The 19,202-nt window shown below is 46.1% G+C and overlaps 2 protein-coding genes across 4 annotated transcripts in view; both read left to right on the top strand.

Annotated features, from left to right (window-relative positions):
- The window catches only part of Oga (O-GlcNAcase), a 35,845-nt gene extending 22,710 nt beyond the window's left edge, over window positions 1-13,135 (top strand). Inside the window, exons 11-16 of one of the 3 annotated variants that reach the window (XM_055630036.1) lie at window positions 1,773-1,858; window positions 2,828-2,932; window positions 5,142-5,227; window positions 5,497-5,689; window positions 8,571-8,730; window positions 11,124-13,135. In XM_055630036.1, the coding sequence (XP_055486011.1) occupies window positions 1,773-1,858; window positions 2,828-2,932; window positions 5,142-5,227; window positions 5,497-5,689; window positions 8,571-8,730; window positions 11,124-11,146 (653 nt within the window). In that variant the 3' untranslated portion in view covers window positions 11,147-13,135. Of the gene's footprint in view, window positions 1-1,772; window positions 1,859-2,827; window positions 2,933-5,141; window positions 5,228-5,496; window positions 5,690-8,570; window positions 8,737-11,123 lie in introns of those variants that run through there. The other 2 variants (XM_055630038.1, XM_055630037.1) reach the window with 2 other exon arrangements.
- Window positions 13,136-13,938: 803 nt separating this feature from the next.
- On the top strand, window positions 13,939-15,851 carry Npm3 (nucleophosmin/nucleoplasmin 3). The gene is made up of 6 exons (XM_055591592.1): window positions 13,939-14,058; window positions 14,330-14,415; window positions 14,619-14,738; window positions 14,848-14,941; window positions 15,298-15,419; window positions 15,510-15,851. The coding sequence occupies exons 1-5, from the start codon at window positions 13,941-13,943 to the stop codon at window positions 15,408-15,410; spliced, it is 531 nt and encodes a 176-aa protein (XP_055447567.1). The 5' UTR covers window positions 13,939-13,940; the 3' UTR covers window positions 15,411-15,419; window positions 15,510-15,851.
- Window positions 15,852-19,202: the final 3,351 nt, after the last annotated feature.

The following is a 19,202-nucleotide window of genomic DNA, read 5'->3' as shown; positions in this document are numbered from 1 at the left end:
CCTCACACCTCTCTGTCTGTCCAGATGCCTGTGACAGGGAGGGTGTCTCCTGACCAGTTGCAGGGGCTCCTTAGAATGCTTTGTTTCTTCCTTTCTCCGGTCCAGCTGGCATTCAGTCCTTTAAAGAATGTGGCTATGCAGTACTTTCGATTACTAACGACTTCTATTATCTTCTTCCCCATTGTGTACAGATGGGAGAACCTCAGCACAAGTGTCTGCTATTGGATGGACAGCGCCAGATGTTCACAGCGCGTCACGATTAATTAGCTTAAGTTGAAAGGCTTTGTCTGTGAGGTAGTTCAGGTAGAAAACGTTAGGGCAGTAGACATGAACTGAAGTCACGTTTGCGCAGCGTCTGAGGCATTAACCGTGTTTTCATTTACGCAGCTCTTCGTACACGCAGCTTTTTACTGTACTAGTTGGAAGTGCTAGTTATGTTGGAGTCTCAAAGTGGAGGGTAGGGGAAATTGGCTGGACTTAAAGTTTGAGAAGTATATTGGTTTTGTTTTGTCTTTTTTTTGTTTGTTTGTTTGTTTTTTGTCTTTTTTTTTTCGTACAGTGTAAATCACTGAATTACAGAATGGGGCACACTTTTGTTGTAGTCTAAATTTTGACCCATTTCATTTTACAAATACTACATTTTATGGGTTTGTGTTTCATCTTTCTTTTTTCTTTCCTTTTTTTTCTTTTCTCTTTTTTTTTTTTTTTTTTTTTTTTGTGTGTGTGTGTTCTGCTTTTTTTTAAAATAAATAACCCTACCCTTAAAACATAACAAACCTAGACATGATCTCTTAATGGGCTGAATTGTCAACAAAAATTTGGTTTGCTTTGGGACTGTCTGACTAGCACACTGTGTCTTGTACTGATGAGACTGTTAACTTGAACAGGAGGTAGAATGCTGTCTTCCAATGGAAAAGAAGTATATTGCGCTGCTATATCTTGTCAGAAAACGAGGCAGGTCATTTCTATTAATTATCTGTTAGTTGTTGGCTTTATTGCCTGTGAGGTTGGCTGAGTGATGACCTTAGAAACTGGTATCTGGGCCTCAAAGTCTCCCGTTTGGTGCCCATATTTATCATACTGCAACTGTTCTAACATATGGTTAGAACATATATTGTCAATACTTTTAAGAAAAGTGTGTTTATCTCTGGACAAATTAGAAAATATAATTGGCTCTGTAGTTCTCAGATCTTGTAAGACTGGTATTCTAACTGGCAGTGTCTGAATTTAGATTGTCTTTGTTCTCAAAAAAACAAATTTTGTATTGTTTCATTTTTGTCAGCAGTACTCTGCTCACCTTAAGTTTTCTGACAAGATTAACCCCATTCCTTTTTCTGTACCCTTCCTCAAAGTGTAAAATGTGACTTCAGACAGGTTAGTTTAGTTCCTTCGTGGGCTGTGATAATAAAAGTGTCTTTATCTCATTTATTTTGGTTTATAGTTACAGAATTGCATGATAGATACACAGCTATCTTGATTTATTGCTGTATGTAGAATAGGAATACAGGAACTTTTACCTGAATAACATAATTATTCCTTCCATAACTAAAGTGCAGTACTGACAGTACTGGTTTTCATTAACCGGAGGAAGGAATAGAAGTGTTGAAATGCCATTATAAACTTAAAGATAATTATTATCACAGCCTTGCCTTGAAACCCTGGATTAGTACTTTTAGAGAGCTATTTCCAGTGTGTTTTAGTTTGTTGGACATTTGAGACCCCAGGAAATCCCCTTTCTCGTAACGTTCTCCGCTTGGATCTGATCTCAACAGGGTGTCGTAGTCATTCTTCAGCACAGTTCTTAATTGGAGACCAAGAACCCTGGGCCTTTAGAGGTGGTCTAGCAGGAGAGTTCCAGGTATCAATATGAATTCACAACTGAATTGACATTTTTCTTTGTTTTATGAGAAACCTTATGTTGCGCATCAGATGGCTGGAAGGATTGGTCTGCCGAAGGCTTTCTAGTCCCAAATTCAATTTAGTTACATAGCTGGATTTTACATCAAATTTTCCTCCTCTTTCACAGTAATTTCTGAAGGAGATGCTGTCAATCCCCCCGCGCCTGCGAAGCGCAAGCGGCTCTAGGTATACACTTCACATTGTTTCTTTGCAGGTCGCACAGCATTTAAATCTGCGCCCGCAATGCACAATGCGCGCATGCTTGTCTGCCAGAGGAAACTCCATGAGCAAAAAAAGATGGCTGATTATGCAAGTAAATGATGAAGGGCTTAAAGGGCAGTTCCTTGGTTAATAAATACCATATACTTAAAAAAAAAAAAAAAAAACTTCTCTGCCAGTGGCAGTCTGAAGAAAATATGAAGTGTTCTTGCTGTTGGAATTTGTTCATGGATTTTCCAGGTGCTCTGCTTTTCTCCCCCCAACAGGTGCTCTGCTGCGCACAGCAAACTGAAGCGCATTGCTTTGGGGATAAAGCGTCTCCTGGACAGATAACCCTCTTCAGACCAAACCTCTCCTCCTGACATTCTGTTCTGCCATCTTGTAGAAAGATGGTTCATTTAAGATTGGTTTTTAAACATATGTATGTCTTAATTGGAGTAGTTTTTTTGTTTTGTTTTGTTTTGATTATAAAATTAAATTTCTATTAATATGCCATTAAAGCTGTGTAAGTCAGTTTGGGTGATTTCTATTCTGAACGCCCCTCCCCCAGGAGAGGTATTGTATTAGTAAAGTGTAGTGGTGGCACCCTCTTCTTTAGGCCTGCCTGCAGTAGCCAGTTAATGTTAAGTTGGTAATCTGCAGTGCACACTCATTGAAAGAAACGATGTCTTCTCCACACTAATCTGTCTCCCTTTGTTTCTTCCTACAGCGTTTGCTGCCAATTGATGGGGCAAATGATCTCTTTTTTCAACCACCCCCACTGACTCCTACCTCCAAAGTGTATACTATCAGACCTTATTTCCCTAAGGATGAGGTAATTTTCTGCCTGTCAACTTGGTATACAGTCTATGTTCACATTTACGGCTTTGATCTGAACTAGATGTTGAAAGAACTGCTTCTGTGTTTTAAATTACTGTTCATTTGTTTGTTGGTTTTGGGGGTTAGGGTTCAGACTCAGAGCTGCCACTGAGATTCTGTCCTGTGTTAATCAGCCCTTTTTAGATCCTGTCTAAAAAAGTTAAAAAAATAAAAATAAAAGGTCGAGCAAGTGGAGGGCGTTTCGGTTGTGGTTTCAGTTCACAGGCAGCTCTACCACTGCGTCACCACACCGACGCACAGAGCTGCTCACACCGGTCAACTGCACCCTTCCAGCAGGGCCTCACCTCCTAGGTTTTCCACTCTCTCCTGGCGTCCTGGCAGCTGAGTGTCAAGTTTTAAACATTTGTCCCTTTGTGGGGAGAGGGGAATTCCAGATCAAAATTGTAACTAAACTCCCAGCCCTTAAAACAAAACACCCTGAGGTTGAAGACGTTACCTGAAATATTGACTCCTAAACTACAACATTGAGAGGTAAATTTAGGGAAAATTTGAGGAGGAGCCCAAAGCATTTACCTCCTTTAGAACTTCTAATAACTTGAGTCTTTTAATTCTTTCCTTTAAAAAGTCAAAATGCAGCCAGACATGTTGGCAGATGCCTTTAATCACAGTACTTGAGAGGCAAGTTCAAAGCCAACCAAAGCTACTTGTTGAGACCCTGTCTAAAAAATAAAGTTTGGACTGGAGAGATGGCTTATTAGTTAAGCACAATTATTGCTCTTGCAGAGAATCAATTCCCAGCACCCTTATGGCAACACACAACTGACTAACCCCAGTCCAGGGGATCCAGCAGAGCCTTCTTGTGGTCTGTGGGCCCCTGCACACACATGGTACATATATACTCATGCAGCAAACACAGACACACAAATAAAATTCTAAATCCTTAGAAACATTAAATAAGAACTGGCGCTAGGGAGATAGCAGGAGCTTGCTGATTGAGCTCTTCACTCGCACACTCAGTACCTCTAGATTCAATCCCTAGCATTTGGGGAGGTAGAGAAGCATCCATTTCAAAAGTCAGATGACAGCTGGGTTTGGGGCACAAGGTGGTTAATCCTGGCACTCGATGTTGAGGCAGAAGAATTGGTGCAAGTTCAAGGCCAGCTTGGGCCTTTGTGAGTTGTAGGACAACCTGAGGTATGGTGTGAGACCCTATCTTTAAATATAAAGTTCAGTAAATAAGTAAAATGCCTAATTCACAGTAGGAATTACAAAAAAGAGTGTCCTAATTATGTGTTATCCTTGACTGATTTTTTTCCTCTTGTATGTCCTTTAATATTCTGTTGTAAAGTGCTTCCTGGCTCTTGACACTCAATTGTTTAGAGAAAGTTAGGAAGTCTGTTTAAAGACAGCAACATGTTTAAAGCATTTTGAAACTTGCTGCAAAAAGTGAAAGACTGCCAGGTCCTGTGGCCCTGGTCCTAGAACTTGAGTCTGAGACCAGAGGCTCTAGTCTAGGTCAACGTGGGCTCTGGGGGTTCACTGGCCTTTGAGTCCACAGTTTGCTTTCAAAACCCACCCCTTGTCTAGGGAGATGCTCTGTGATGAAGAGCGTACCCATCCTCTCTCAGGAGAAGAGTTGAGTTCCAGCACCCTCTCTTCAGGCAGATCATAAACTGCCTGTAATTAGCTCCCTGGGGATCAGCTGCCTCACAGCACCTGTACCTACATGTACATACCCTGCAAATGGACATGTTTGCCTAGCTTTAAAAGTAAAAAAAATTAAAGGTTTCTAGCGAGTTTTCAGTCTTAACTAATGCCCTGCTGTATGTGACTAGTTTTACGGATGTGGCCCAATAAATACAGTTCTAGTGCTGGGGATCAAATATGGCTGCATACGCTGCTGAGTGTGTGCTACTGAGCTACAGCCCTAGCCCAATGACATTTAATAAAATGGAGGTTCCCCCAGAGATAACGTTTCTGATACACCACACATTTTTTTTTTTCTCTCTAGACTTGACTTGTAATTTTTTTTGGTTTGTGATCCAAAGTTGTCTCAAACTCAGCATGTAGCCCATTAAGCAACTAGGCTCTAACCTGCAGTCCTCCCGCCCCAGCTTCCTGTGTGCATCACCACAAATGGCTGCTTACGTTTCTCCTTGCTGATCATTTTCATGGTGTGTTGCCTAACGAGATTATGTTTTCAGGCTTCCGTGTACAAGATTTGCAGAGAGATGTATGACGATGGAGTGGGTTTGCCCTTTCAAAGTCAGCCTGACCTTATTGGTGACAAGTATGTGATGCCTTTTTGGTTTGGGGAATAGATATTTCTCATAGCAGGTTTTTAGGGTTAAGGGGAGGTGTTGACTGGGAAGATTTTTTAAAATTCCTGTTTAGTCTTAGGTGAGAAAATAAATGTATGTATGAAAAGACATGTATTTTCAGTTTCTTTTATCCCAAAGGTGTAGTATTCATAAGTTAATGACATTGGATCTTTTATTACTGAATTCATTTTGTGTTAGTAGTTTACAAGCTCACTCTGGCTTTCTTCCTTCTGAGCAGGTTAGTCGGAGGGCTGCTTTCCCTAAGCTTGGACTACTGTTTCGTCCTAGAAGATGAAGATGGTATTTGTGGATATGCCTTAGGCACTGTAGATGTGACCCCCTTCATTAAAAAATGTAAAATTTCCTGGATTCCCTTCATGCAGGAGAAGTACACCAAGCCGAATGGTGACAAAGAGCTCTCAGAGGCAGAGGTAATACACTGGTGTAGACTCATGTTATGATAATCTGTAAATTTAAGTTGTAAAAATCACCAAGTATGGTGGCACACTCCTTCAGTCTCAGCATTCAGAAGGCAGAGGCAGGTTTGAGGCCAGCCTTGTCTATATCGAGAGTTCCAGGCCAGCCAGAGTGGTGAGGGAAATTCTTTTTTTCAAAGTAAAAATAGTTCTCTCTTTCCCTCCTTCCCTCTTTTTTCCTTTCTCCTTTTTCTCTGTTGCTTCCCCCCCCCCTTTTTTTTAAGAGTTATTTATTTATTATGTATACAGTGTTCTGTCTGCATGTGTGCCTGCAGGTCAGAAGAGGGCATCAGATCTCAGTATAGATGGTTGTGAGCCACCATATGGTTGCTGGGAATTGAACTCAGGACCTTTGGAAGAGCAGGCAATGCTATTAACCTCTAAGCTATCTCTCCAGCCCTTTCCTCTCTCTTCTTTCTCTTTCTCTCTTTCTCTTCCTTCCATCCTTCCTTTCTCTCTGTGTCTTTTTCTTCCTCCTCTTCTCTCACTCGCTGCTTGCTTCCTTCCTTTCTGAAAAGCTCATGTAGACCAGGCTGGCCTTTGCCTCCTGAGTGCTGAGACTACAGGTGTGCACCACCATATCCAGCCTGCAGGGCCTTTTTTTTTTTTTTTAAACTAGCTTTATTTACTGTTATGCTGGTCAGGATTGAATTTATGGCGTTTTATTTAGTGTGATACACTCAAAGTCACAATCTTGGTCCTTATTTGTTTTGTTTTAATTTTTAAAAAGTTTATGTGTATAGGTGTTTGGCCTACACGTGTGCATGTGTGCTAGGTTGGTGCCTGGTGTTCCCTCTGGCCAGCAGATCCGTAACTGGAGAGTTACACATGGCTATGAGCTGTGATATGGATGGTGGGAATCCTCTGGAAAGCAGCAAGAGCTTTTAACTGCTGAGACATCTTTGCAGCACTAATTTCTGCTTTTTTTATTTTTCATTTTTTTTGAGACAGGGTCACGTATAGTGAAGGGTAGCCTTGAATTCCTAATCCTCCTCCATCTTAGCTCCTAAGTGGCTACAGCTGCCTGGGTCTTCTGAGTGGTGATTCTAGTATGGGTTTTCACAAGATCAGCTGGAGAATTGATGATAGGGAGGCTTGGTGAACATGGTCTCTTTCTGGAGGTAGGGCGTCAGATAGCACCTTGCCAAAGTGGCCCTGGCTATCATTACAGACCCTGGTTGATGGGTGGTTGTCACCAGTCCTGGCACTTCGTACATTCTGGGGCAGAAGCAGAAACGAAACCAGGCCCTGTGGGGGCTATAGAACCCTGTTAGCACGCGGGGACAGTCTGGGACTGCCAGGGTGATTCTGTTCCCCTTTGTAGCCACTCCACTCAAGGACAGCGGAACATACGACCAAGACCTCTTGGACAGCAATAGCTGTCTTTCTGGAGCTGCATAAGACCAGCACGACTGTGGAGTGAGCCCCAGTAGTGACACAAGCCGTAAGGCTGGTTTGGTCAGGGCAGTTCTGCTTTTGTGATGACAAAAATAAGCAACAAAGGAAAAAAAAATCCCTCATCCTTAAGGCATGCTCCCAGAAAAGAAGTCAGCAATTTCAGATTTCTTGATGGGCTAGGGGAACAGGTTTATTTCCAAGTTATTACAGATCTGCCTGCATGTCCATTAATTTCTTTGTTGTGTTTTTTTGTTTGTTTGTTTGTTTTTCCAAGACAGGCGCTCACTATGTGACTGGCTGTCCTGGAACTCACTGTGTAGACCAGGCTGGCCTTGAACTCACAGAGATCCACCTGCCTCTGCCTTCCCAGTGCTGGGATTAAAGGTGTATGCCATCATGCCAGGCCTTTGATTTTTATTTTCAAGCCTGTGTTGCTGAGGATTGAATCTGCAGCTCTACACATGGAAGCAAGTGTTTTGTGTGCCGTAGATGAACTCTTGTCTTCAAAGACAGCCTCTGTGTCACCGTTAGCACTGCTGGAGCTGGCGGTGGCAGACCAGGCTGGCTCAAACTCATAGGACCCTGGGCTTGAACAGCCCAGGCGTGAACAGCCATGAGTGGTCTAAACAAACCTTTTATTTTTATTTTTCTATTTTTTGGTTTTTCGAGACAGGGTTTCTCTGTGTAGTCTTGGCTGTCCTGGACTCACTCTGTAGACCAGGCTGGCCTTGCACTCACAAGAGATCTTCCTGCCTCTGCCTCCTTAAGCACTTGGGATTACAGGCATGTGCCACTTCACCTGGCTGAGACCATTTTTTTCTAATGTTTTTGTATGTGTCTTGTGTGTGCATGTGTATACCTGTGTGTGGGGAGGCCAGAACTGAACAGTGAAGAGTATCCGCCAGCACTCTCGTATTTCTTTCAAAGCAAGGATGAACATTTTCTCCCATAGTTGGAAGCCAGCAAGCCCCAGCAGCTGTCTCTAGCCTCTTGAAAGCAGGGTTATAGACAGCTAACCAGATGCCTGGCATCTTCCATGGGTGCCGGGGTCCTGAACCACAGCCCTCACAATTGTGCAGCAAATATTCTTAAATGCTGATCTCTCGGCCCCTAGATGGTCAGTAACCTGGTCTTGGGGGGGGGGGTCTGTGTCTTTCATTTTTTGAGATGGGGTCTTGCTTGATTCCCTAGGTGGTCTGGAATTCACTGTGTAGACCAGGCTGGCCTTGAATTCAGATCTGCCTGCCTCCAACTCCTGAGTAGTGCAGTTAAAGGTGAGCACCACCATACCTGGCCAAAAGATACACCTTTGGAATTGTAAGCTAATTCATTCTCTCTGAGCTGGAAAAGTTACTAAGTATTGTTTGCCTTTTCCTGAGTTCTGAAATATTGTTAAATAAAAGTAACTTGAAAGTTAAAAAGATTCTGTTTATTGCAGAAAATAATGTTGAGTTTCCATGAAGAACAGGAGGTGTTGCCAGAAACTTTCCTTGCCAACTTCCCTTCTCTGATAAAGATGGATATTCACAAAAAAGTCACTGACCCAAGTGTTGCCAAGAGCATGATGGCTTGCCTCCTGTCTTCACTGAAGGCTAATGGTAAGAACAGGTTGTAGGATTGTGTCATTTGCATAAGACTTTTTTAAAATTTTACTTATTTTGCGGGTGCGGGTGCATGTGCAAAGTCAGGCAAACTTCCGAGCTCTCCTTTTACATGAGGATCTGGAGATCAAACTCAGGTTGGCAGGCTTGGTAGCTGGTCCCTGTAATCTGAGCCATCTCACCAGCCCTGTGTTTTTGTTGTTGTTGTTTTTTTTTGTTTGTTTGTTTTTGTTTTTTAAGTATTTACTTTAGTTTTGGCCTTTTTTGAACAAGGTCTTACAAGTGTCACTCAGGGGCTGGCCTAGAATCCCACAATCTTGTGTTTCAGATTCCTGAGTGCTGAAATTTCTCATAGGTTTATGCTATCATTTCTGGGTCTGGCCTTAGAGCTGTATTTTAAGATTGGAAGTAAAAGAAAGTTGGGTCTGGTCACTCACACTTAGAATCCCAGCACTTGAGAAGCTAAGAAACCAGGAGTGTGCTACTCTAGGCCAGCCTGGGCTTCTTCAAACCCTCTCCATAAAAGCAGGGGTTGGGTTGAGGATGACAGTGAAACAAGATGGAGAAGAAGGTTCATTGGGTAAAGGCCCTGGTTACACAGAGGCAGGCTGGTAACCTGAATTCAGTTCCCAGAACCCCATTAGGGCAGGAGGTAAGAACTGACTCTCACATAGTGTGCCATAGCACAGAGGAGAGGTCTTTTAAAAAGGCCTGGTGACCGGAGTTCAGTCTCAAAGTCCTTATAGTAAGTGGTAGAAGAAACTAGTTCTACAGAGTTGTTCTTTGCCTTCCATATTATGCCATGGCATGTGCACGCATGTGCATGCACACATACACATATGCCCCCCCACACACACACACACTAGTAGTCTTTGTCTTTTTTTTTTTTTTTTTTTTTCCAGTCACATTGGTCTTGGTGTATTTTAGGGGTGGTAAGGGATCTCACTATATTGTTCAGATTGCCTTAAGAATCTTGGGTTCAAGCCATCTTCCTTCCTTGTCCTCCTACGAAGCTGGTTCTGTGCCTACTGTGTCGGGCTCCCTGCTTATTTACCTTGAGTTCTTACTAGTTTGAGTTCATGTTCATTGATTATTGAAAAAATGCTAATCAACACAGGAGATACTACATTTATTTTGCTCAGAGGCCCATAAAATGGTTGAAAATTAAATTCACCTAATGAAGAAACTTTGTGCAACTTTTGTTGGAGTGTAATACCCAAATGGAGCCTTCAAAAATGCCTTACCTCACCGTTAATGCTGTGGGTGAAAAAGTCTGTTTAGAGCAAAATTAGGTTTTAGGTTCTAAGAGTCACAGGTACTATTTCTTGAATATTTTTAGGCAGCTCTTTAAGATAAAGGCTCAGCTTTGTGGCTACACATAATCCCAGAATTTGAGAAGCTGAGGTAAAAGGATTACAAATTCAGGGCTGGAGAGATGGCTCAGCAGTTAAGAGCACTGTCTGCTCTTCCAGAGGTCCTGAGTTCAATTCCCAGCAACCACAGGGTGGCTCACAACCATCTGTAATGCAATCTAATTCCTTCTTCTGGTATGCATGAAAACAGAGCACTCATATACATAAATAAACTTAAAAGAAAAGAAAAAACAAAAAAAAACAAGCAAGTTCAGGGCTTGCCCAAGCTACATGGTGAGAATCTGTCTCAACAAACTTTAGCCCTTGGCTGGGAGAAGAGTGAGTATTTTGTCAAGCCATTTTCAGAGTTGTGCAGGTCTGCTGCCGCAGCTCAGTGATGACTTGTAGTGTAGCCAGTGTAACACCTAGCATGCACCCGACTCTGGGTTCTATCCCTGACACTGCCACCTCAATAGGTGAACACCGTAGAGCTGTTATCTCCAGCCCTTTTTTTATTGTTGTGGGTTTTTTTGTTTTTGTTTTGTTTTTTTTTGAGGCAGGATTTCTCCATGTAGCCCCGGCTGTCCTGAAACTGAAAATAGGCCAGGTGGCCTCCCGGAAATCTGCCTGCCTTGCCTGCTGAGTGCTAGGATTAAGGGTGTGGTGGTAGGATCAAGGCCTTAATCCTAGAATTCTATCACTCACTGTTGACTAATAAAAATTTTAAAGTTAGGTGTGGTGGCATGTATTTAATGCCAACACAGAGGCAGGTGGATGTCTTTGAGTTCAAAGTCAGCCTGCTCAGTTGAGTTCTAGGCCAAACGGCTACACAGTGAGACCCTATCTCAAAAACAAAAAAAAATTTTTTTAAATTGTTGGGCTGGCAATATAGCTTAAGAGTACCCCAGTACTACAAAAAATTTTAATTAATTGTGATATGAAATTTAGAGATGGATAAAGCTGTTATCTGATTAAGCATTATGATTCATATCTATATGATATACTTATTCACATTTAAAATATTTGTTTTATTTCTAGGCTCTCGGGGGGGCTTTCTGTGAAGTAAGACCAGATGATAAAAGGATTCTGGAATTTTACAGCAAATTAGGCTGTTTTGAAATTGCAAAGATGGAAGGATTTCCAAAGGATGTGGTTATACTTGGTCGAAGCCTGTGACATTTTTTTTTGCACTGTGAACTGTCCAAAAGTCTCTTACCTCCACCTTGTGGTTGGTGGTTGAGGTCTTCACACAGTTCAGTCTCTGGAGCGGCAGCAGATCAGCCGGTTGAATTGGAAACAAAGATGACTGTAAAACTCACCCATCACGTCCTCAGTACTCACTGGTTGGGAGAAGATAGTCCTGCTGCATACCCTGTGTGAAACGAACATGGCGTGTTCCTTTGGGTCTTGTCTTAGGTGTCAGGGCCTCTTCTGTGAGGTTCCTTAGGAAGAGGTTCTTAAATAAATGTAGTCAGCACTATTTTCTGCATCCAGTGTGGTTGCATTTCTCACTGAAGACCAGTCTGTCTTCTTGGTGTGCTGGATGCAACGTTCCTGTTCTTTGGAGACATGGCAGGAATGAGAAAGATTTAGTGAGTTTCAATTTGGGGCAATTTTTCTGCTTTCTGTAAAGCTCTGGCCAACTGTCTCCTGTAACTGTTGGTTCACGTGCAGTTGTGCTTTGTAGGGACAAATGTGCATTTGTTTGTGGCAAAGGCCTAAACTGACAAACTTGTAAATTTCTTTGTATATAGACTAGCTGTAACCTGACTATTCTTTTTTGTTTACTGTTTTTATATATTATGTTTTTTTTTTTTCCTTTGAAAATGAAAGGTGTTGGTTTAGGATGGCACTTTCAATAATGTAAACCAGTGAATGGTAGATTTCCTTTACATTTGTCTTTTTCTTCCTAAGAAGTTTTATTTTTCAAGTGCCTCCCACCTAGGGACAGGCCATGACTATTGGGTGTGAGCACCTAACTTCATATGACTCAAATCTGTTGGGAATTCAGTTACTTCTGGAAATTAACCTTAATAGCAGATCCGCATGTGAAATGTTCTGACATTGTTGTCAAGTAAGGGTAAGGGGACTGACAGTGGTCTTATTTGCCCTTAGAACAGTTGTCATTTAATCTCAAGACCTATTTAGCTACTGGCTTAATTGAATCAGTCTTTAATTCTTGCATGTTTGTATCTATTTTTTAAAAGAATAAGTATATGTTAACCATGAGTATACTTTTTCTTTTAATTAGCGATCCTGAAAACTTCATGTATTTTTAATTTAGATTTGGTGAGTTTAAAGGGTTTGAGCATGAAGCTGGCAGATAGTCTGCAGGATTTTTTCTTCTTTTAAATCATGGCTAGCTAACTAATAATTTCTTCATAGATTTTTCAACAGTATTTTGTTAATCTTGCTTCCCTCCGGTTTTACATCAGCTTTTGAACTTTGAGCTGAGGGGTGGGGAGAGAGAGAAAAGGAAACTTGAACATTTTCTTTTATAGAACTCCTGTGGGAGCTTTTGAGAGTCTTATATTTAGCACTCTAGTGTATCTAGTGGCTTCTGCCGGAGGCCCAGGAGTGTGCTGAAATAAGCCACCTCATCAGGGTAAAAACCGTGATAGGATTTGTTGGAAAACTGAAATCAAGTTTGGTTTTGAAGGCTTGAGGTGAAGGGCAAAATTGTTCTAGATAGATAGTAAGACCGTTCACTGTTCTCAGCTTTCTCTGAATACACCCCAGGCCTTCAGTGGGAATTACAATGCTTTATTTGGAGGATTTCGGAGTCACTTTCATATGGAATCAGGAATTTTAAAGAAGTTGCTTTTTGTTTGACTTTGAGTAATCATTTGGGATGATCTTCTGGACATAGCTGAAACATGCCCAGGTCTAGACCGCCACTGCTCGAGGATAAAGTGCTGTGCCGTCTTCCATGGTTATGAGTACTAAGATTGGAACATTTCATTGTTTGGATCACAGCTCAGTTCCTGTAGAAAAAGAACTGTAAAACTATCTGCAGACCATGCAAGAGGCAAAATAAAACTTGAAGTGAATATGTGTGGTGGTGTACTGCCTTTTCTCTGGTCTCTCCCATCTCTTGATTCCTCAGCTAAAGCAGGTATCCAAAGCTGTTTCTATGTAGGCTGGATTTGGAAGACAGCGCCCTGCCCCCACCCCCTTCTCCAGCAAAGATCTTAGGTTTTTCTCAGAAAAGTACATGTGTTTTTAAGTAAGTTGCCTTAACTGTAGTTTGTGTGAAGTTGAAGGGTGGACTAGGAACTGCGTAGGTTGGTCTCCTTTAGTGAGGGCACACTGGTTGGGGGGAGGGGGTCGCCGAAGTTAGATGGCAGAGAAACCAAAGCACAAGGGTGTGCCTAGTAGGAGGAGCTTGCAAGTAGGAGCTCAGGAGTGTGATAGGAACAGCAGTTCATTTGCTGTCAAGCGTCCATCACGATCAGAAGGGTTATCTAAGGGTCGGTTAATAGGACAAGGGTGTGGGTGGGAATTCTGGGGAAAGTAGAAACGGCTTCTCTGAACCCCAAGCTGACTGACAGTGGAGATACGAAAGGTTTACACTAACATCTTTACATATCCTTGGGCTGGAAATACGGTGAGCTGGAGAAAAGGGTCCTCAGAACCGTGGGAATGAATTGATGCCGACATTTAAGCCTGCATTTCTATGCTTCCGTGAAAATTTCTTCTGAAGCCTTGCTACCTGTTCCTGCCGAAACGATGACAGCTGCAGCGGTTCGTTTTTTCGCGCCTGGGTGCGCGCGGCTCCTTTAATGGGCGGGGCCGGAACTCCCCGAGGTGGTGCGTTCGGTGCGTGGGGGGCGGGGCTATCACGGCCGTTTCAGCATGGCCGCCGGCGCTGCAGCCGCTTTAGCCTTTTTAAATCAAGAGAGCCGAGCCCGGGCTGGGGGCATAGGGGGCCTGAGGGTCCCGGCTCCGGTCACAATGGATAGTTTCTTCTTCGGTATTGGAGATGGGATTGGTAGAGGGTGGTCCGGGACGGGTGAGATGTTAGGCTGAGGAACGCGGCTGGGCGACGTGGGTGTGGGCCGGGTTCCTCGCTTTCCCCAACCCTTCGCGGCCTGTACGGCCCCAGAGGGACGCCCGCCCAGCTGTTTGAAGGAAGAGATGTCAGAGGAGTAAAAGGCCGGTCACCCCGCGACAGCGGAGTTTGTGAAGCGCCCGCGCGCACCTCCACGGTGCTCCGCTCAACGCGACCGCTCTGGCTCTTGCAGGTTGTGAGCTCTCCGGCCACACCCGCTCCTTCACTTTCAAGGTTGAGGAAGAGGATGATACGGAACACGTGCTGGCCTTGAACATGGTAAGGGGCTGGAGATGAGGGCCCAGCGGACGTCCTCTTACTCCCCCATCCCCGGATTGGGAGTCACTTGTGGCTACCCTCAGCGGGCCACCTCTCTGGTCCCCTCGCCGGGTACCCCGCCGAGACTGGGCGGGTGTTAGGGTGAGACACCTTCGCTTTGGTGTCAGCCCTCACCTGAGGCTCAGGCTCTGTATGCCTTTCAGCTGTGCCTTACCGAGGGGGCCAAGGACGAGTGTAATGTGGTGGAAGTTGTAGCCCGAGATCACGACAACCAGGAGATCGCAGTTCCTGTGGCCAACCTCAGGCTGTCTTGCCAGCCCATGGTGAGTGTGGCTATCCATTTGTTGGCGCACAGTCGGGACTGAGAGCTTCGGTATTAAATCTCAAGATGAGTGGGCCAGAGGGGCTCAGGCCTTCCTTTTCGTCTTCCAGCTCAGTCTGGATGATTTCCAGCTCCAGCCACCCGTGACCTTCCGCCTAAAGTCGGGTTCTGGTCCTGTGCGGATCACTGGTCGGCATCAGATCGGTGAGAAGAATGGGTCCCCTCCTCAGGCCTCCCCTCACTCTCCACTCCTGCCTCAGCCCAGCCTCCTCTCCCGGTGTATGGGGCACCCAGGTCGTGGTTGCGGTATTATGTGCCCCAGTCATGCCTAAAACTATCTGTGCTCTGCTCCAGGTGCCCAGCTCCAGTGATGTGGGTGGGCTCTCGGGTTTTTGTTTTTGTTTTGCCGGTTGAGTGGCTGAGGTTCTTCCCATCTAGACTTAGGAGCTGTGGAAGATGAGGGATCCTGTCAGCCTGGCAGCCCAGGGCATTGAATAAGTGGCACGCGGTGTTTGAGGGCCTTTGCTAAACCCCGTCTGTACTGCATGTGTATCCACCAGTTTGTATAAACAATGACTTTTCTGAAGAGGAAAGTGAGGACAAGGAGAGTGAAGAGGAGGAAGTTAAGATGTGTGGCATCCTTCCTGCCAAAAAGCACGGGGGCAGGCCCTAGCCCTCCTTGGTGAGTAGGAGGGGAGAGGATCCCAGCAGGATCTGGGAAGTTATGGAGCAGGTGAGGCCTTAGATACTGAGTCTTGCTTGCTTTTCTCAGGTCACATAGCGGCTTGCTACAGGCGCCCCGCACCATATGTTCCTGGACAAGTTTCAAGAACGTTTTTCTCGATGAAGAGGATCGTTTGGGAAGATGGGAGGGAGTTGGGCTGGTGCAAAGAGAGCAAGCATTCTCCATCCACGTATTTCTGCAGCTTCCCTCTTCTGTTGGAGTGGGATGATCTTTGAACACCTCTGGACCCACCTGCCCAGATTGAAAGTTTTGTGAACCCCCAGTTCAATTCCCAAGATAGAAAACAAACAAACAATAAGATCTGAAGTTCAGAACAACACATTTTTAACACTTTTTACATTTTTAGATAAATGTCTAAAATAAAGTGTATGGGTGTTTTTTTTTTTTTTTTTGCAATTCCTGTGTGACTTTTTCCAACGCTGAGATGACATTTCCCTAGGGACCACCAGGTGGCACTGTGGCAGCACAAAGGGTGGTCCCAGGTCTTGGGCTGGTGAGGTGTGAGATCCTATTCCCTAGGGCCTTAGGCCAAAAGCAGGCCTAAGTTCTTTCTGCCTTGCTGCAGAGGGACCTCCCATTCCAGCCTACTCTGTGTTCCTGCAGGTGGGGGAGGGCCTCGCAGGAGGTTATCAACTTCCAAACAAGGGGTCTGGGCCTCTGTCAGCACTCAGGCTGATGGGCAGAGGGACAGATAAGTGGGCTTAAGAAACCTGAGGAATGTGCAGCCCTAGCCCCATGAGGGGCTCAGCCTAGGAGAAAGGGCCTGTGAGTGGTGGGGACCAGTCTTTGCTCCTGTGCTCTTTTGAGGCAGGTTGAGTAGAGCAGGGCCCGTAGAAACCTGATTCCCAGGGCCAGATGGAGGGAACTGGCCAGATTGGGTGACAGGGAAACCAGAATCCGGGTGGCCTGGCATATGGGGGCAGGAAGGAGCCATGGGAATCAAGCTCCTCGGCTAAGGGGTTATTGCCCCCAGCACTACCCCACACTGGGTCAGCCCTAGAGTTAGGTGGTTCTGGAGTGGCTCCTGCTATGCCGGGAAGAGAAAGGGGGTTGCTGTGTGAGAACATAGGCACCAGCTCTGGGGTCAGCAGTTCAGCTGTGTTGATGGGTTGGGGCGGGTGGGGATCAGTGTCCTACAAACAAACAAAAGGCTACTTCCCCAGACAGGCTGAAGATGGACAGAGAACAGGCAGGGCCCGAGAGAATCGGGCCAATTCACACCAGCTGACCAACAAGGGGGCCCCCCAGATAACACAAAGAGGCTGGGCTGGGCCCACAGACAGTGTGCCCCACGGAACCTAACCCAGGTGTGGTAGCACAGCACAAGAAAATTGGGAACTGGAGGCCAGCTTGGGTAGGGGCTGAGGAGGGGGGAGTGGGAAACGGTGCCCCCTGGCCACAAGTCTTTCCCCATGTGCGTGAGGAGTTAGGGTTAAGTTTTCAACCTTAAGTGGAAGACAAAAGATGCTCTTCTGTGCTTCAGAGATCAGAGTCGTGGGTGCCTCTTCAGTCCAGGCCCTCCAGGTCTAGGAACCATTGGTGGAGAAGGCGGAACTAGCGCTCTCTGGTGGGTGGGTTTTAAAATGCCTGTGGTCGTAAAGCTCGCCACGGACAAATGTAAGGCCGAATAGGAGGGGAAAGGGCACTAAGTTTGGTCTGCATATATGTTTTCGTTCACCTGAAGCGCCCGTGCTAGGGGACTTAGCTGGTGCCATTCCCCTTTCTTGGCTCCTTACAAAAGCCCTCGGTACGTGCGCGAGGCAGCGACCTCCCCGGAAGCCTTCCAAGCGCGCACTCCCCGACGCTCACGCCCCCCCCCCCCCCAGTGTCTACCCCCTGTGACCCCGCTGATCGCCCATTGTATCTCTCGCCTGTTTTCCTGGTGGGTGCCGGCGGGTGGACTACGAGCACGGGCCTGCCCGCAGTGGGAGCCCAATCCACATTTGCCTCCTAGTTGAGGAGTTTCCCGGCCCCTTGCGGTGCGGCACAGACAGGCTTGGGAATTGTTTTTCCTCTTTCCCAGATCACACCTTTTCAGGATACCCCTTTCTGCACTCTCAGCACACAACAGGAGTGATGCCAATTCTCTGGCCTCAGAGAGCTGGAGATGCGGGCGCGGGATGGTGTCTGGAGCACCCTGAGAGAGGGCCAACCCGGCCCTGGGGCTCGGGGGCTCGGAGCGAGACTCAAGAACTGCGGCTCTGGGTCTCCGCAGTTTGCATTTGAAGCGTCTGCTTAGAGTCTGTACACTTTGACTGCCGGCGCTGGAGGCGCGAGTCGCTGGGACCGGCAGGCGTGGTGGCCTGGGTGTGGATTTGAGGGGCCTGGGGCCGAGCAAGGGGTGCCTTTGGGTCCTGGCGACCGCATGTTTGCAGAGGGCCGTTTGTGTTAGCCAAGAGTGTGTGTTTGTGTTTGCAGGAGGGAGTGTGTGCATGTGTGTGTTTGTGTTTGCGGAGTGTGGGGGCGGCAGGGAAAGGTGGCCCGGCTGTCACTCAGATCAGGATGACAGGCGCTCCCTCATCGAGGCGCGGGAGCTCTGATTGCAGATCCGAGGAAACAAAATAGCAATTGTAATTACGGGGCTTTGATAAGATAAAGGAAGGAGGGAGAAGGCCAGGAGGCAGGCTAGCGCGGGAGGGAGGGAGGGAGGGAGGGAGGGAGGGCGGGCGAGCGGCCTGCGGGAGCCCGGTGGAACATTTGCATCTGTCCGTCACCGCCTGCTCGGGGTCCCGCTGTGAGGGAGATCCTTCTATCCTTGCCCCCCAAAGACACGGAATTTGGGGGACTCGAGAAGGAGCCCGAAGATCTGGGGGAAACTCCAGTTAGTTCGTGGGAGTTTCCACGTGTAAAAGAATTTGGTCTCTTAGAGGTGGGAGGCAGAGATCAAAAGCAGGAGTAAAACCCTGGCCTGGGACTCTTCTTTGAGGGAGGGGTTGGGGAGAGGGGGGATGCTGGGGTCTGCTGGGGAGGAGGGAAGCGACACTGAAGATGTGAGTCACTAAGGGTCAGGTGCTCAACCCTATACACATAGCCCAGGGAGGAACCAGACACCAGGCTGCTTCCTTGACCCCCACCTCTGTCTTAGACTTCCTCAGACTTACTCCATAGTGGGGAGGGGGCTCTTCCTCTTCAGGAGCTCATCCTTTGCTTTCTATTTGTTTAGGCATTCACTCATTAATACATCAAAAAACAAACACTTGAGTGCCTCTTATGTTCAGCATGTGAAATAAATTCTGTGAGCAAACAGACATCACCTTTACCAGCTTGGAGCAATAAGAGAGAGAGAGAGAGAGAGAGAGAGAGAGAGAGACAGACAGACAGACAGACAAGTCCAACTGATGGACTGTGTCTTTGTCATGGACACTGAAGCCTCTCTGAGCCATCTTCCCCTTTATAGACCTACTTCCCAGTGGAACTGAAAGGAGCTATTGCCTGCCAAATCACTGATGGACTCAGGTGTGCAATAACTGGTCCATCTGGCTATCACTGGTTGGCAGGTGAAGATTCGTCTCCTTGGGAAGTCACCACGGTGGAATACAGTCTAAATGTTCGGACAGGTTCCACCCACCCATCCTCCCATCCATCCATCCACCCATCCATTCACCCACCCATCCACCCATCCACCCACCTATCCATCCATCCTTCCATCCATCCATCCACCCATCCATCCACCCACCCACCCATCCACCCATCCTTCCATCTATCCATTCACCCATCCAT

Source organism: Psammomys obesus, unplaced genomic scaffold (assembly GCF_907164565.1).
Source record: "Psammomys obesus unplaced genomic scaffold, mPsaObe1.curated_primary_1811, whole genome shotgun sequence".
Lineage (NCBI taxonomy): Eukaryota > Metazoa > Chordata > Mammalia > Rodentia > Muridae > Psammomys > Psammomys obesus.
The sequence above is the reverse complement of the archived record's forward strand: the minus strand, read 5'-3'. Positions and strand labels throughout refer to the sequence as shown.

Bases quoted from the DNA above. Each gene is read 5' to 3' on its own strand.
- Npm3 (XM_055591592.1), top strand. From the start codon at position 13,941: ATGGCCGCCGGCGCTGCAGCCGCTTTAGCCTTTTTAAATCAAGAGAGC. The intron at 14,416-14,618 runs GTAAGGGGCTGG...TATGCCTTTCAG, and splicing joins ACGTGCTGGCCTTGAACATG to CTGTGCCTTACCGAGGGGGC. The intron at 14,739-14,847 runs GTGAGTGTGGCT...TTCGTCTTCCAG, and splicing joins GGCTGTCTTGCCAGCCCATG to CTCAGTCTGGATGATTTCCA.